The 15,208-nt window shown below is 49.5% G+C and overlaps 1 protein-coding gene across 1 annotated transcript; it reads right to left on the bottom strand.

Moving 5' to 3' along the window:
• Positions 1–1,524: 1,524 nt before the first annotated feature.
• On the bottom strand, positions 1,525–14,801 carry S100PBP (S100P binding protein). Its single transcript, XM_056846438.1, has 4 exons — positions 13,774–14,801; positions 10,621–10,715; positions 4,090–4,186; positions 1,525–1,660 (listed from the first exon to the last, which is right to left on the bottom strand). Exons 1-4 carry the CDS (start codon positions 14,778–14,780, stop codon positions 1,525–1,527), a joined length of 1,335 nt encoding a protein of 444 aa, XP_056702416.1. The 5' UTR covers positions 14,781–14,801.
• Between the last annotated feature and the right edge of the window lie 407 nt (positions 14,802–15,208).

The following is a 15,208-nucleotide window of genomic DNA, read 5'->3' as shown; positions in this document are numbered from 1 at the left end:
GGAGAGCCAGCGTGGTGTAATGGTTAAGAGCTGTGGTTTGGAGCGGTTGGCTCTAATCTGGAGAACTGGGTTGGTTTCCCCACTCCTCATGAAGCCTGCTGGGTGCCCTTGGGCTAGTCACAGCTCTCTTAGAACTCTCTCAGCCTCACCTACCTTACAAGGTGTCTGTTGTAGGAAAGGGAAGGTGATTGTAAGCCGGGTTGATTCTATTATGTTGGCTGTCCCCCATCTGGGTTAGCAGCTAAACACCAACCTCAGATGGAAGTTATGAGGTTAGCAAAGCCATTACCACCTCCTCCAATATCTGTACATCTTCCACTCTTTGGGGCCACGGCTCATTCATGAAGCATCTGCTTTGTACGCAGGAGGTCCCAGGTTCAACCCCTGGCATCTTCAGTTAAAACGATTGGGTAGTAGGCGAGGCTTCTACTTGAGACTCTGTTGCTAGTCAGGGTAGGCAATAAGGATATTGATAGACCAAGGGCTGAATTGCGTGTTCAGCTTCATGAGTTGGATCTGGACTAAACTTTCCGCTAACGGAAGGCCCATGTCAGCAGAAGAAAACTTTCCTGCCTCCTTTCCTCTCACTGCAGTCCAATGAACTCCTCAAAATGCTGTTCCTGGGGGAAGGGACAAGTGACCCTTAACAATGGCACGAGGGGCATTTGACATCTTTCAAGACAGCCTGAAAACTGTGGCCGACAGAAAAGTGGGGGGAAGGGGAGAAGAGGGAGAACAAAACAGGAGTGACTTTGCATTTGTGTGGCAGGTTATACAGCTTCTGCCTGTTGAAGTACCATTTACAGCTCTCCTGCCGAACTGTTGCTGAAAGATCTACCCTCCCTTATAAGTCTGGCAAACAATCAACTAGAAGCTGCTGCTGCTGCTCAATAAACTCTGTCACTCAAATCCACGTTTCTTGTGGAGCACATCCATTTCTTCTGTGGCTCCTTCCAAATCTATCGCACAGGTTGAGCCCGTGTTCTCGTGATTAATAGAAGAGATACTGCTCTACAGAATTGCACACACTCGTAAGTCCATCGCTCAGCTTCTCATAATGTGAGGATGCGTAGGTGAAGATATGAGCTGCCTCTATTGCAAACCGCTGAGCCTCAGGTCTTTAGCGTATCACCAAGCATGGCTGCTCCACACAGACAGGACCTTGCTTAACGCTGTGGCTATTGGGCATGCGGGCTAATAAAAAGTGGAGCAGAAACGCAAACAACCAGGGTATACAGGCCAGGGGGAGAAAAAGGAGAAAGACCACGGGCTCTAAGACATTTAAAAGATACACATATTTATAAAATGTCAAAGTGCATTACATCAGAGAGAGTGGTGAAAACAGCAGAATTCCAAAAAACAAACAAACAAAAAACATGGCATTCAAAACTGGCCTTCGCTTACAAAATCAATAAAATATAATTAAAAAAAATCAGTAGACAAGGATTGTCAGCAGTTTGATAGCTTTTAAAGTGCAGATCCGCAGATCAGCCCACCGCTTAGCTGTCAGCAGGAAGGCGGCCTCTAACGGCTAGGGATAGGGCTGCGTTCGAACTTGTCGGGGATGCCTGCGAAACGACGGTAATGGCGCTGGTTCCTGTCCCTCCACTTTTCAAGGCTGCACTTCTTGACTTTTCTGTTTCTTCGCTGGGCGTAGTTCCTGGATCGGGAGGCGGGAGAGAAGCAGGAGAGGAGGGGAGGGAAGCTCCATTGCTGATCGCAAAGCATGGGCGGGGGTACAAAGATGCAAGCCGGGGCAAAACCCCAGGTGCGACTTGCCTAACCTCCTATCCTGCCTACTCTTTTCAAGTCTCTAATCCATCTTCATCCAGCGTCGTGCCTCCAATGGCAGGGGAAGCCCACAAGGAGGGCATCAGGATGGCCCTCCTCTATTTACCTGAGGGACTTGGGAATGTTTAGTCTGGAGAAGAGGAGGTTGGGGGGGACGACATGATTGCTCTCTTTAAGTGTTTGAAGGGCTGTCACTTAGAGGAGGGCAGGGAGTGGTTCCTCTTGCCATCAGGGGATAGGACGCGCGATAATGGGTTTAAATTGCAGGTGGAAAGGTACCGGCTGGATATTAGGATTTTTTTTTTTTTACAGTAAGTTGTTCAACAGTGGAATCAGCTACCGGGCAGGGGGTGAGCTCCCCCTCACTGGCAGTCTTGAAGCAGACGCTGGACAAGCACTTGTCTAGGCTAATCCTGCATTAAGCAGGGGGTTGGACTAGATGGCCTGTATGGCCTCTTCCAACTCTATGATTCTACCCCCCGTGTCTCGTATTTAAAGGCAGCCTGCCTCCGCAGAAGGCAGTGCCAGTTAGTTATCATGGCTAACAGGTGCTGACAGATGGACCCCATTTTCTGCGAATGGGGTTAATCTTGCTTTAAAGCCATGTCAGCGATTGGCCGTACAAGATTCACACAGCAGACATTAGAAATGAACTACACTAACCAAGATTACTTCTATTAGAATCCTGGATAGCACCAGGAAGCCAAAGCTTGGTTATCTTGCCTTTTGCTTGTGTGTGTTTCTGCACGGGGCAGGTTTCCTCTATGAGGGTCCCAGAGGTATTTGCATGGCACTTCAACTATCCCCAGTCATCAAGGGAAGAGCTTCCGGGCTCTGTCCACTGCTTGCTTTAAATCTCCTTCAGGTCGACTGGTGACTGCCCCCATCCCTGCTCAATGGGCACATCAAAGGACACTGTCAGTTGATGAAAGGGCTTTGCCTCAAGGCAGGACTGAGAAGGCCAAACACCACAACATGTCACTCGGGGAGGGGGGAGAAGAATTGATTCCAATGGCCAGCCTCCCCCTTCATCAGGCCCCCTTTGCCAAAAACCTGCACCTGAAGACTCTTTCTAGCTCAAGGAGGAAGCGCTACTGGAAAACCTGGACACTTTTGCTTCTGAAGTAGTAAAGCCCCCTTCCAAGCAGGCTTGAAGCAGTTTCATAGAATCATGAGCAGTTTCATAGAATCATAACAGCAGTTTCATAGAATCATAAGAGTTGGAAGGGATCACCAGGCTCATACAGTCCAACCCCCTGCACAATGCAGGAAATTCACAACTACCTACCCCCACACCCCCAGTGACCCCTATTCCATGCCCAGAAGATGGCCAAGATGCCCTCCCTCTCATGAACTGCCTAAGGTCATAGAATCAGCATTGCCGAAAGATGGCCAGCTAGCCTCTGCTTAAAAACCTCCAGGGAAGGAGAGCTCACCACCTCCCAAGGAAGCCTCTTCCACTGAGGAACCACTCTGTCAGAAAATTCTTCCTAATGTCTAGACGGAAACTCTTTTGATTTAATTTCAACCCATTGATTCTGGTCCGACCTTCTGGGGCAACAGAAAACAACTCGGCACCCTCCTCTATATGACAGCCCTTCAAGTACTTGAAGATGGTTATCATATCCCCTCTCAGTCTTCTCCTTTTCAGGCTAAACATACCCAGCTCCTTTAACCCTTCCTCATAGGACTTGGTCTCCAGACCCCGCACCATCCTCGATATGACAGCCCTTCAAGAACTTGAAGATGGTTATCATATCCCCTCTCAGTCTTCTCCTCTCCAGGCTAAACATACCCAGCTCCTTCAACCTTTCCTCACAGGACTTGGTCTCCAGACCCCTCACCATCTTTGTTGCCCTCCTCTGGACATGTTCTAGCTTGTCTACATCCTTCTTAAATTGTGGTGCCCCCTATTCAGCCTAACCTAAACAGGAGGGTGGCGAGGTGAAGAGCTTCCCCGTCATGCTGCACAGGCTCTCATTTTGGCTGCGCTGCAACCCAGGCTTTGTGGTCCTGTCAGAGATCGGCAGTCCTTGAGGATATCATGCTGGCAGGCTCATGGAGCCCTTCTATATGGTCTGCAGCACAGTCAAACCAAGATCCTGGGCCTGGGCAAAGTCACATGGGACGTTCTTTCCTTCACCAGCCTCAGGTCTGCCGTTGCCTCCTCAATTGCGTGCACCCGAGAAAGCAAAAAAAAAAAAAAAAAAAAATCTCGGGCAGGGTGATGCAAGCACTCCCATTTCCTTTGCTGTGAGGCTTCCCATCCTGGCGCATGGGACAGGGGGTGCAACATACCTCACAGTCAAGTCTGTTGGGTGCCTGTAGTTGCAGTCCCGGGAGAGGCATTCAGAAGCGACCTCCCTCATCAGCTCCTGCAATTCGTTAACAGCGCCTGCAATTGGACAGAGAAAGCAGTTGACCAAGAGATGCCAGGACCCAGCGTCTGTCCCTCAAGGAACAAAAACGCTTCGGTCTCTTCTACGCTCACTCTCCCCTGGCCGGCCCACCCCCCCTCCCCCCGCTACCAGATTGTGGTAAACGTTTGGCACCAGCCACACTCTGAAACCCAGGAAGTTAAATGAGCCATGGTCCTGTTGGGCTCGCCTGGTCAAACAAGGCCACGTGTCAGTAAGAAATTACTTCTAACTGACAAAAGCTACAGCCAGAATCCCTTTAAACCTGGGAATTCCATTTCCTTTTTAGCTGTTTCTGGAATTGAGCCTCAAGGCTGGAAAGAGTCACAGCAACTGAAGCAAATAAAAAAGAAGCCTTTGTTTAAATACGAGCTGCTTGAAGGAGAGGGGAGGCCTAGCTTCTCAAGGACACATGTAGGCGGCGTGGCCAAGTACAAAAGCAGGTGTAGGAGAAAAGAGGGGATGGAGAGGAAGGCCAGCAGATAAGCCTGAGCTGAGCAAATGCAGCCAGAAGGGGTGTGAGCGGGGGCGGCCTTTTCCCAAGGCTCTGAAGGTCCCAAGTAAAAAATGCCTATGCTGCCAAACAGGCACTGGAGACGTTTTTTAATGGTCTTCAGCAGGCTTAAGTGACTGCGAGGGACCGGCAGACTTGAAATATGCCCCCAGCTGTGCCTCCCAACACATCTTGTCTGCAATGATAGCTTCCATTACCACAAAGCAAATGTCAGTGCCAATTTGCAGACCCGGCCAATGAGATTCCGCTCTGTATCAAGCTTGCACGGCCATTTAATGGGGAGCCGTTCAAAATCCTCTGGATTACCGTGTGGGGCTCAGAGCAGCGATGTTGCCTGAACAGCAGGCTGCAGGGGCAGTTCTTTGAAACGCCCAATTATGCCACTAGTGACTGGCAAAAGCTGATTTCAGGAACAGAGACTTTGGAAGAGAGTGACAAGGGCAGAAAGACATTCGCCCAGCCAAACCCTTCCTTCTCCTTTGGAGCAAAGATGCTCTTTGACACTTGGATGCCTAAAGACTGTACAAAGGTGATGGGTTATCCACCACGTCCTGTTCAGAAAGATGCTAGTAATTCAGCTGCGCAAATACAGTGTGTTCTGTAAATTGCCGTCAAATTGCAGTCGACTCATAAAAACCCCATAGAGTTTTCAAGGCAAGATATGAACAAAGGTGGTTTGCCGTTGCCTGTCTCTGTGTAGCAACCCTAGACTTCCTTGGTGGTCCGTATTCCAAGGGCTAACCAGGGCTGTGTGCTGTAGAGGCGCAACCAACTCATGACCGTGGAATTCCACTTCCTGGGGTTTTCAAGGCAAGAGATGAACACTTCCGACTCACGGCGACCCTATGTATCAACGTCATCCAAAATGTCCTATCGTTAACAGCCTTGCTCAGGTCTTGAAAACTGAGGGTCGTGGCTACCTTTATAGAGGCAATCCATCTCATATTGAGTAGAAAAGAGCAAGAGTCCAGTAGCACCTTAAAGACTAACAAAATTTCTGGCAGGGTATGAGCTTTCATGAGCCACAGCTCACTTCTTCAGATACAGCTAGAATGTGATTCCATCTATCCTTAAGTAGAGACGAGTGAATTAGATACACGATGGCAATGTAAATGTAAACAGCAAGTAAATGACATTCACAAGCATGATTGGATTAGGTGTGATATGCACAGGGGTAGTAGGCGTGGAGAAATCAGCATTGGTAATGAGACAGGAATCCCAGATCTCTATTAAGTCCCAGAGAATGCATAGTCCTGAGCTTCATTATTAGTTGTAATTCAGCATTGCCACCATTGCAACTTCTGGCTCCAGAGAGCCAGCTAAGAACTGAAAGAGAAGCAGGCAAATTTCAACAGATATCCAAGAATTTTATTTCTGTAAGCCAAGAAATAGACATGCATACCCCACTGCATATAGGTACTGATGTATTTTCTGCACTATACTCAGTGCCACCTATCAGCCAAAAGCAGGGAAGACTTTGGCATCTGTCACGAAGCCACAAACACACCAGAAGGTGGGATCTCACACACACACAGGCAAAACACAGCCATTGCACACAAGATGAGGGGCTCCTCCAAGCTTGGCCATCTTTTTAGCACTGCAAATCACACAGCAGTCCCCTGGCTTTTTGTGTACACCACACCTGTGCCCTAGGGTTGCCTTAGGCAAGGTTAGCCATATGGAAGGCTCAGGAATATTTATTCCTGGCCACTGTAACGACTTTGCTATTAGAAACAGGCTTGTTAAACAGCATACGGCACAAGATGGAAACTGGTGGGCTGCCATAGCATAAATGCTATTAGGGTCAGACTGCAGCCCCCCAGCACCACCTTCTGGAGTCAGTCAGCAACACAGGAACAGAAGAATGGCTGTAGCATAATGCCCCCCTCCCAATCCCTGCTTTAGCCAGAAAGACATCAAATGCTCCAGAGAGGTCCAAGGGGACGCTCTCTCTCTCTCACTCCTGGCAGAAATCCTCTGTCCCGGCACCTAAAACAGTCTATTCCGAAACCAGTTCTGAAGTCAGACTGAAATGAGAGCCAGCGTGACTCAGTGGTTAAGAGCGGTGGAAGCCTCCACACAAAGTCTGCTGGGCTAGTCACCGTTCTCTCAGAACTCTCTCAGCCCCACGTACCTCACAAGGTGCCTGTTGTGGGGAGGGGAAGGTGATTGCAAGCTGCTTTGAGACTCCTTAATGGCAGAGAAAACCAGGGTATAAAAATGCTTCTTCTGAGTGACTCATCCAGGAACATTCGGAGCTGCCCTGCTGCCACCCACCATCCTTGCTCAAAATGCTGCTATTAGTTGGCCTGTAGTTGGTCTAAGCAGGGGTAACGCCACAACCCCTGGCAAGGTGGCTGGACCACCAACACTTCCAGAGCAAGCCCTCTGAACACATGAAGCTGCCTTATTCTGAATCAGACCCTCAAAGTAAGCATTATCTACTCAGACTGGCATCAACTCTCCAGGGTCTTGGGTCAGAGGTCTTTCCCACTGCCTACTCCCTGATCCTTTCAACTGGAGACGCTGGGGATTGAATCTGGAACCTTCTGCATGCCAATGACCCATGGCACCTCCCCGTTTACAATGCCTTGGGCTCTACAGGGCGAACACTCTGGCTCAGTGGTTTCCAAACTTTTCGGGCCACAGCCCCCTTGGTTTCACAAACTCAACCCCAGCGCCCCCTTAACCTATCCAACAACACAGTTGAAGGGGGGCACCTCTAGCACTCCCCTGCTGCCCCCTTGCCTCTTAGTGCCCCCCCAGGTAATCCCACCGCCCCCAGGGGGTGGTACTGCCCACTTTGGGAACTACCGCTCTGGCTAGATGTTACAAGCCAGGAACAAACATAGAGGAGGCAGGCTGTACATCTCCAGGCAGTATCATTTTTGTTCTAATAATACTAACACTTCCAAAGTGCTCGGCTGATCACACAACGCCAATTACCTTACCTGAGGCTCTGCCCTTCATGGCCACTAACACCCGGGGGGTTCCCCTTTGCTTCCCACATCTCTCTCTGCCTCTCCAAGCGCTCCCATCCTCGGCCGCCCCGCTTCTAGTCTACTGTGAGAGAAACCGGTGGCTGAGGCTGGGCGCTGGCAGAGCTCGGAACAGTCTAACATCTCGTTCAGGGGACAAGCGTTTTGGGAGTCAAACGGCACGACTGTTACTCGCCAGGCAAAGGAAAGAACACTCTATCAACAAGAGAGAGAAATGTAACACCAGGGCGAGCCAACAAGACGCCTGGGAAGATAAAGGATTCGAGAAGTCCGTCACAACAACACCGAAGCGGCTTATCTAAAAATTCCACTGCCTGCTTTTGTGAAGCCTACAAAGCCTTTTCCCCCACCCCCTTCTAAAATGTTCTTCTGGGGACTTCAGCCATGGTGCACCAAGAGGTGCTTCATGCAAGCTCCATCAACACCAGACGGGAACTGTGAAAGGGCACGAAAAGCTGTCTTACACAGCCCAAAACGCTGGGGTCATCAAGCTCCACATTATCTTCTCTGGATGCAGCAGCTCTCCAAGGTCTCAGGCAGAAGCCGTTCCCAGCTGTTATTGCCTTAGATCCTTTCTAAAACAGAGATGCAAAGGATTTAGGGACCCCTTTGGAGGCAAAGTTGTCCTCTATCGCACACCTGTCCCCATCTAGGCCCCAGGGTAAGCCACTGGACAGCTACGTGGCGTAGTGTTTAAGAGCGGAGGACTCTAATCTGGAGAAACGGGTTTGATTCCCCACTCATTCACATGCAGCCTGCTGGGTGACCTTGGGCCAGTCACAGTTCTCTCAGAACTCTCTCAGCCCCACCTGCCTCACAAGATGCCTGTTGTGGGGGGGGGGAAGGGAAGGTGACTGTAAGCCTTTCGGTAGAGAAAAGCGGGGTATAAAAACCAACCCTTCTTCTTCTTCTTCTTCTTCTACGGTACCCAGGTCTTCCCTCCTTTTCCTTTCTTCACATCTGACCAAATTCTACATTTTTGGAAATAACACACATTTGTGCTAAAAGCAAGCAGCTTGTATATCCCAGAGAAAACAGTAAGGAAAGGCCAAGGCTCTGAGCAGGCACCCCGCATATTTGAAAGGCAAAGTGGAAAAACAGAACCCTAATTAGACTTTCAGGAGGGAAGGCAGCATGGTACAGCCCGATCTTGTCAGATCTCGGAAGCTAAGCAGGGTCAGCCCTGGTTAGTATTTGGATGAGAGACCACCAAGGAATACCAGGTTGCTGTGCAGAGGAAGGCACTGGCAAACCACCTCTGTGTGTCTCTTGCCATGAAAACCCCAACAAGGGGTCGCCATAAGTCGGCTGCGACTTGATGGCACTTTACACACACACACACACACAATTAGACTTTCAGTTCTGCCGACGTTACGTAGCCTCAACTCAAATGCTGGAAACAGCCCAGCGCCTGTCAGTATGGCACACGTGGAGTCAAAGACTGCATGCGACGACATGACAGTTTCTCCTTAAAGTGCCTCTTCATAAGATGGGGCAGGCGACCTGTGGGATGCCTGCCCACAGCGCCTTCACAGGATCACTTCCCTTGGCACCCACAGAAAGGTTTCCACCCAAGCAACCGAGGCACCGGCAGCACTACTGGGTCCAGAGGGGTGACAGGAGCCAACAGGCACAGCTTTTGCTCTTCACCATTTGCTCCCACACCAGCACGCCCACAAGTTGAGTCCAAGGCGAACCCCTGAGATGCTGGCAGAGCAGCTGGAGGCTGGCTTGCTTCAAGAATAACCCTCATCCCCTCCCCCACCCGTTATTTTGCCAACACATCAACATCTTCACAGGCAGAGGGAGAATTTTTTTCAGCACTTGGGCCAAAAACGTTTGCCTACCCCTGGCCGAAAATGTAGAATCTAGAAAACAAACTATCCTTAGGAGGAGTGGCCTTCTTCTTCTTCTTTGAAGAAGAGTCGGTTTTTATACGCCAACCTTCTCTGCCTTTTAAGGAGTCTCAAACTGGCTTACAATTTCCTTCCCTTCCTCTCCCCACAACAGACACACAACAGAGGTAGGTGGGGCTGCAACTTCTGAGAGAACTGTAACTAACCCAAGCTGCTCCCCCAGCAGGCTTTGTGTGGAGGAGTGGGGAATCAAACCTGGTTCTCCAGATTAGAGTCCACCGCTCTTAACCACTACACCACACTGGCTCTCTTTGATTTCTGGAAAGAATTAGAAAGGACCAAAAGGCCAGCTAGAACAAACCTTGTTCAAGGAAGAATGGTGTCCCACCAATCTACCCCCTTTCCCCACAACTAACTCCCATAATGCATAGTGTGTGTTCCCCAATCAAAGAGCTGCCATATTCTAGGCAGGATCTATAAGCAAACAGGTAGGCAGTGTATTCAAGTAAGAAAGCAAACAAGCAACCATGTTTGACAGCACCGCTGAGGTGGCTAGAGTGCAGAATCTGGGAGACCTGGGTTCAAATCCCTCCTCAACCACGAAAGCCTTTCAAGTGGCGTTGGGGAGGCACCATTTCTCGATGTCCCAGGGGTGATGCGAGAGTAAGTTTATGTCCTGGAAAACCGCCCCGAGCCCTTTAAAGGAAAGGTGAGCTCCAAATGTGACAAATAAAGGGAAGCCAGCCTCACAGTCACTAGCCAATCAGTCCTCAAGAAAGATATGCAGTCAGATTGAGAACAAAACCTTACCCTGAAAGAAAACATCAGCCCAAACGCCAAGCAATTTGACCTGACATCTAATCTGGTTGGGAAAAGGGGGCAGGGAGAGAATCTTACCTGGGGGGAAAGGGCTCTCTGATGACAACAGGCACCAGCAGAGGCAGAAGGAAAGCCACAAGAAGACTCTATCTCAGTCTACCTACCTTTCTGAATGCAGGGATGGCTTTGCTGGCCCATCCTTTGGCTTTTAGCCTCTGGCTTACCTATGATGCTAGCATGGTGAGCGTGGGCAACTACATCTGCGACGTATTTCTCCTTGCTCCACTGGAGGCGGTCTTCTGGGATGGATATTCGCCGTCTAGCGGGGGAAAAGATGACAAGTCATCCTTACCTAGCAGGTGGGGTGCGGAAAGCAAGTGACTGAAAGCACAGACCCTCCCCAAAAAGAAAAACTGCTGCCCTTACCGTTGTTTGTGGTGCTCTGCAATTCATTCCCTTTTCGGGATCCCTGCACTTCCAAGTTTTAGATCAAAAGCCTCCCACATTTTTAAACACCAAAGCCAAGCCATGCAGCTTGTGAAGCCTGAGGAAAATCTGTTGAACAACGCTCTGAAATGTTGGCAGGGAGGAGGCCATTTTACCACCACCCCCTTTTTAAAATCTAAAGGTTACGGGTTCCAGATTTTCCCCCTTCACCAGAGCTGCACAAACTTTTTCTCACTCAGTGGATGAGGTAGCGAGAACTTATAAACAGAAGTCGCTTATATGTTATGCAATGTTAAATGGCCAGGATCATCCGAATCACTTTTGAGTCCTGGTTGACAGCTCGCTTGGGCCACCTGATGGAGATGTGGCACCCAAAGTCTATCAATTTCTAGGAAGAAGAGTTGGTTTTTATATGCCGACTTTCTCTACCACTTAAGGGAGACTCAAACCGGCTTACAGTCACCTTCCCTTCCCCTCCCCACAACAGACACCCTGTAAGGTAGGTGGGGCTGAGAAAGCTCTTACAAGTTGCTCAAGGTTACCCAGCTGGCTTCATGTGTAGGAGTGGGGAAACAAATCCAGTTCACCAGATTAGCCTCTGCCGCTCATGTGGAGGAGTGGGGAATCAAACCCGGTTCTCCAGATCAGAGTCCACCGCTCCAACTACTGCTCTTAACCACTACACCACGCTGGCTCTCTTGAATAGCTGAATGGGTCAATCAAACTTCTAAGCTTCAGAACATTCCACATAATGGGACTTTTTACTAGATCTGTTGGTGTTCACACAGTAAGAAGTCCCCAGGCTTTACTGGTGACAGTAGTGGGGGAATCATCCTTTCAGTTTCCTTATGGACAAAATCCCCCAAAGCTGCATAAAGCACATGTAATCAGGCTCAACCCCTGCCCCTTCCAGGAGGTCAGGAAATACACTAGCATCTTCAATATTTCCAAGAGAATTTCTGCCAGGTGCTGCAGAGAGGTGTAAAAGCACCTCTGGGAGGCAGGAAAAAAAATGACATGAGCAGTCCTACGCACATTCCAGCGGGGAGAGCAGCAGATGGAGCTATGCCCCCCCACAACTCTAGGCAAATAGCTCTTTTTTTGGTGGGATGTCAAATTAGCCTAGTGACATATGAGCTAAGGTAGACCGGGCCCACACTCAAGTGCAAGAGAATGTGTTTGGGCCACATGAAGGAGTGGTACCTGCGGGCTTGAGGGACCACCTGGAAGAAAGGGACCTAAGGCCTCCAGGCGAGGGAATTTCACCCAAGCCCTTACCCAGGTGGGGGAAGGGGAGCTAGCACCCAAGCAACGGAGGAGCATGATTAATCTGTTACATGAACATGCAGTTATATTCAACTGAAACAGAGACGGAAAAGGATCAAATGATTCAGAAAGGGCTGCAATCCTCCCCATGAAAGTTACAAAGACAGTGCAGAAGGAAACACAGGAATTGTTCAGGGTAGGAGTGCGCCATTACACGACGCATGTCAGAACCTTCTAGTTCTACTATGTGACTGTGTGGGGTTTTCCAGGCAAGAGACATTCAGAGATAGTTTGCCACTGCCTGCCTCTGCGTAGGCTGAGGGAGTTCTGAGAGAACGGTGACTGGCCTAAGGTCACCCAGCCGGCTTCATGTGGAGGAGTGGGGGAATTGAACCCGGTTCTCCAGGTTAGAATCCGCCGCTCTTAACCACTGCACCAAATTGGCTTTCCTAGGTCTAATACTCAAACCTAATGGGGCTCCGAGAATTTGTATGGACTTCTGAGTAGGCAACAGCATTTCAAATTTTGGTATCTACCCCATGCCAAGGATTGACCAGATGATGGATCAGATCTGTGAACTGCAGTATGTGTGTTACCTTCTGACATGATGAAAGAGTTATTGGCAGATATTCACCGACAGAGGAATCTAAAGAAAAGACAGCCTTTACAACAACCTGGGAACTATGCTGTAATCCAAAGGGCATTGTATAAAGGACCCTCATAGCTTTTCAGCACTTGGTGGATGAAATGTTGCCTTCTTTGTAGGGAGATTTGTGTTTGCCTATGTGGAAGATATAAGGCTATGGAAGAACATGGGAAGACTGGCTGGTGGATGAGCATTGGGTGCTGGAAGGGATTACCAAGGCTGGGTCCCACTTAAACACAAAGTGTCAAATTGCCCATCAGCTGCTTCCCTACCTCAGTATTTTAGAAGGAATGGGGCAAATTCAACCAAATGTTAGTAAAATGACAGGTGGTGGAAGCTCTGACAAAACGGTGTTCTCCTTACATACTATGCACCCCTCCAGTAGCTGGACACAACCCCAGCGTCCAATCAGCTCCCTTCCTTAAGTAGGAAAAATTTACAACCATGTATCTTGTGGATTTCCACACTTCCCCATGAACATCCAGTGCCATTCCCCCCCTACTGACACTGACAGTCTTTCTGCTATTTTTTAAAATCTGTGGTAAGTATACTGCTATATAGCTTGGGCACTCCTCAGGCTATGACCTATGGCTGTGTCCTCTGAAGCCCCACAAAAGGGTGGGACAGACAGAATTTAGAACAATCTAAACAGAGTCCAATCAAACACCCTGGCTGGGCTCTTTCTGAGTCATGCAGAAGGGCCCTCCTGCCAACTCAGACATGGAACACCCAATTCAGTGCTCAGTTGTGCGCTGGCTACCATCTAGCAGAAGGCACAGAGACGCAAGACGCTGCAAAACCGGCTGTGTCAGATTTTGGAGCTGTTTAAAAAAAGAGAGAGAGACTCAAAAGAGACCAAAACATCAAGGAAAGCTCCTAAGTCTTTCCGATTCGCCTGTGCAACTGCTAGCAGCATGCCATGAGCAGAGAGCGAAAAAAGGCGGAATGTGGCCCACCAGGCCACAAATTATTTAAGAAAGCAAGCCAAGCTCCATGTAAAAGGGGAAGAAATTCTGACCTCCTGGAATCATCAGGGTAGGGGTCTTCAGGTTCTTCCGGGCTGGGGTCTTCTGCATGATCCTCATTTTGGACAGTGGTGAAGTGTTCCGGCGGAACTTCTGTGGCAGAGTTTGATGCTCCCTCACAGGGTGGGTTGCTGGCACTCTCTCCCCCTACCTCGCTTTGCTCTACGAAAGCCTGTCCCTCAGAGGGCCTGTCAGTCACCACACTAGCAAATTCACGCTTGGCCATTAAAGGGCTCACAACCGGTGCCTCCTCTCCTACTGTCTGAGCAGCTCCCTTATCCACTACCCCAGATCCACTGTCCCCTTCCCTTATACTAAAAGAACCTGCCTCAATTGACATGGCAGCTTGAAGACCAAGCCTGTCTGGACTCAAATTGAGGCCCATTTGATTTTGAGAATCTACGCTTGCATTGATTCCTCTCTCTGGATTCACAGGAGCACTGCTGTTAGCGAGAACACCGCTAGGGTGGACTGAAAGGCCGGTCGGAGGGAGAGGCTCTAGACTCGCACCTGGGGCCCTAGAAACACTCTGCAGCTGAGTGACCACAAAGGACACTGCAGCAAAAGCACCGCCCACTTCCTTTCCACTGAACCCTGATGATACATCACTTGTGTCGGTCTCCGGGTCTTCTGCCAAAAGCCTATCCTCATCTTCAAGGGTCCCTGAGAAGGGGGAGTCGGGAAACTCCCCATCAGAACATTCCAGTAAGGTGACATCCAGTTCGCTGTCGTCACTCTCTCCGTCGGGGACCATGGAATAAACCTGAGAACCTGCTATTCCGTTGCTTGGAGATGAAGGAACTGCAGAAGCTAGAGATGTCTTTTGAGACGGGAAGGGGGAGCCGCACCGCTGTTTCTTAACGTCTGACTGCAGGGCTCGCTCTCCCTCTTGAAAGTCTTCCAAGGGCCTCTTGCTCCTGGAAACTAAATCATTTAAAACAGTGACTTTAAGTTCATGATAGAGTCCGGAACGGCAGCAGTGGAAGTACCTGCTCGACATGTTTCTTTCCTCACTTCTGCACTTTTTTTTAATGACCCTTCTGTCTCCAGACTAGGAGGAGTTAAGAGATCCTACACTTAGCTTTTGTTGCTGCCAAAGGGGATTTCAGTGGCCTGCAAAAAGAAAGCAGAAGAAGCTAGCTGAAGAAGTCTCAACATGCTGAGCTCTCTCCCTACTCCTTTTAATCACCCATGCATCTAAGAAACCCATCTCACCACCTGGTCCTTTCCCCTCCAAAGTCTGCACTTACCTGGAAGTCAAACCAATTAGTCTCATTTCTAAATAGCACAGTGAGGAAGGGCAGACCAGTCAGAAAAAAATGCCGACAAGCATCCCCCAAACCCAAGAATTTGTAACATCCCAGCTCCACCCAGCCATCCATTCAAGTCTGGAGAAAATTCTACACAGAAAGTAGACGAGATCATGAC

This window comes from Euleptes europaea, chromosome 3, assembly GCF_029931775.1.
Source record: "Euleptes europaea isolate rEulEur1 chromosome 3, rEulEur1.hap1, whole genome shotgun sequence".
NCBI classification, from domain to species: Eukaryota; Metazoa; Chordata; class Lepidosauria; order Squamata; family Sphaerodactylidae; genus Euleptes; species Euleptes europaea.
This window is presented reverse-complemented; position numbering and strand designations above follow the sequence as displayed.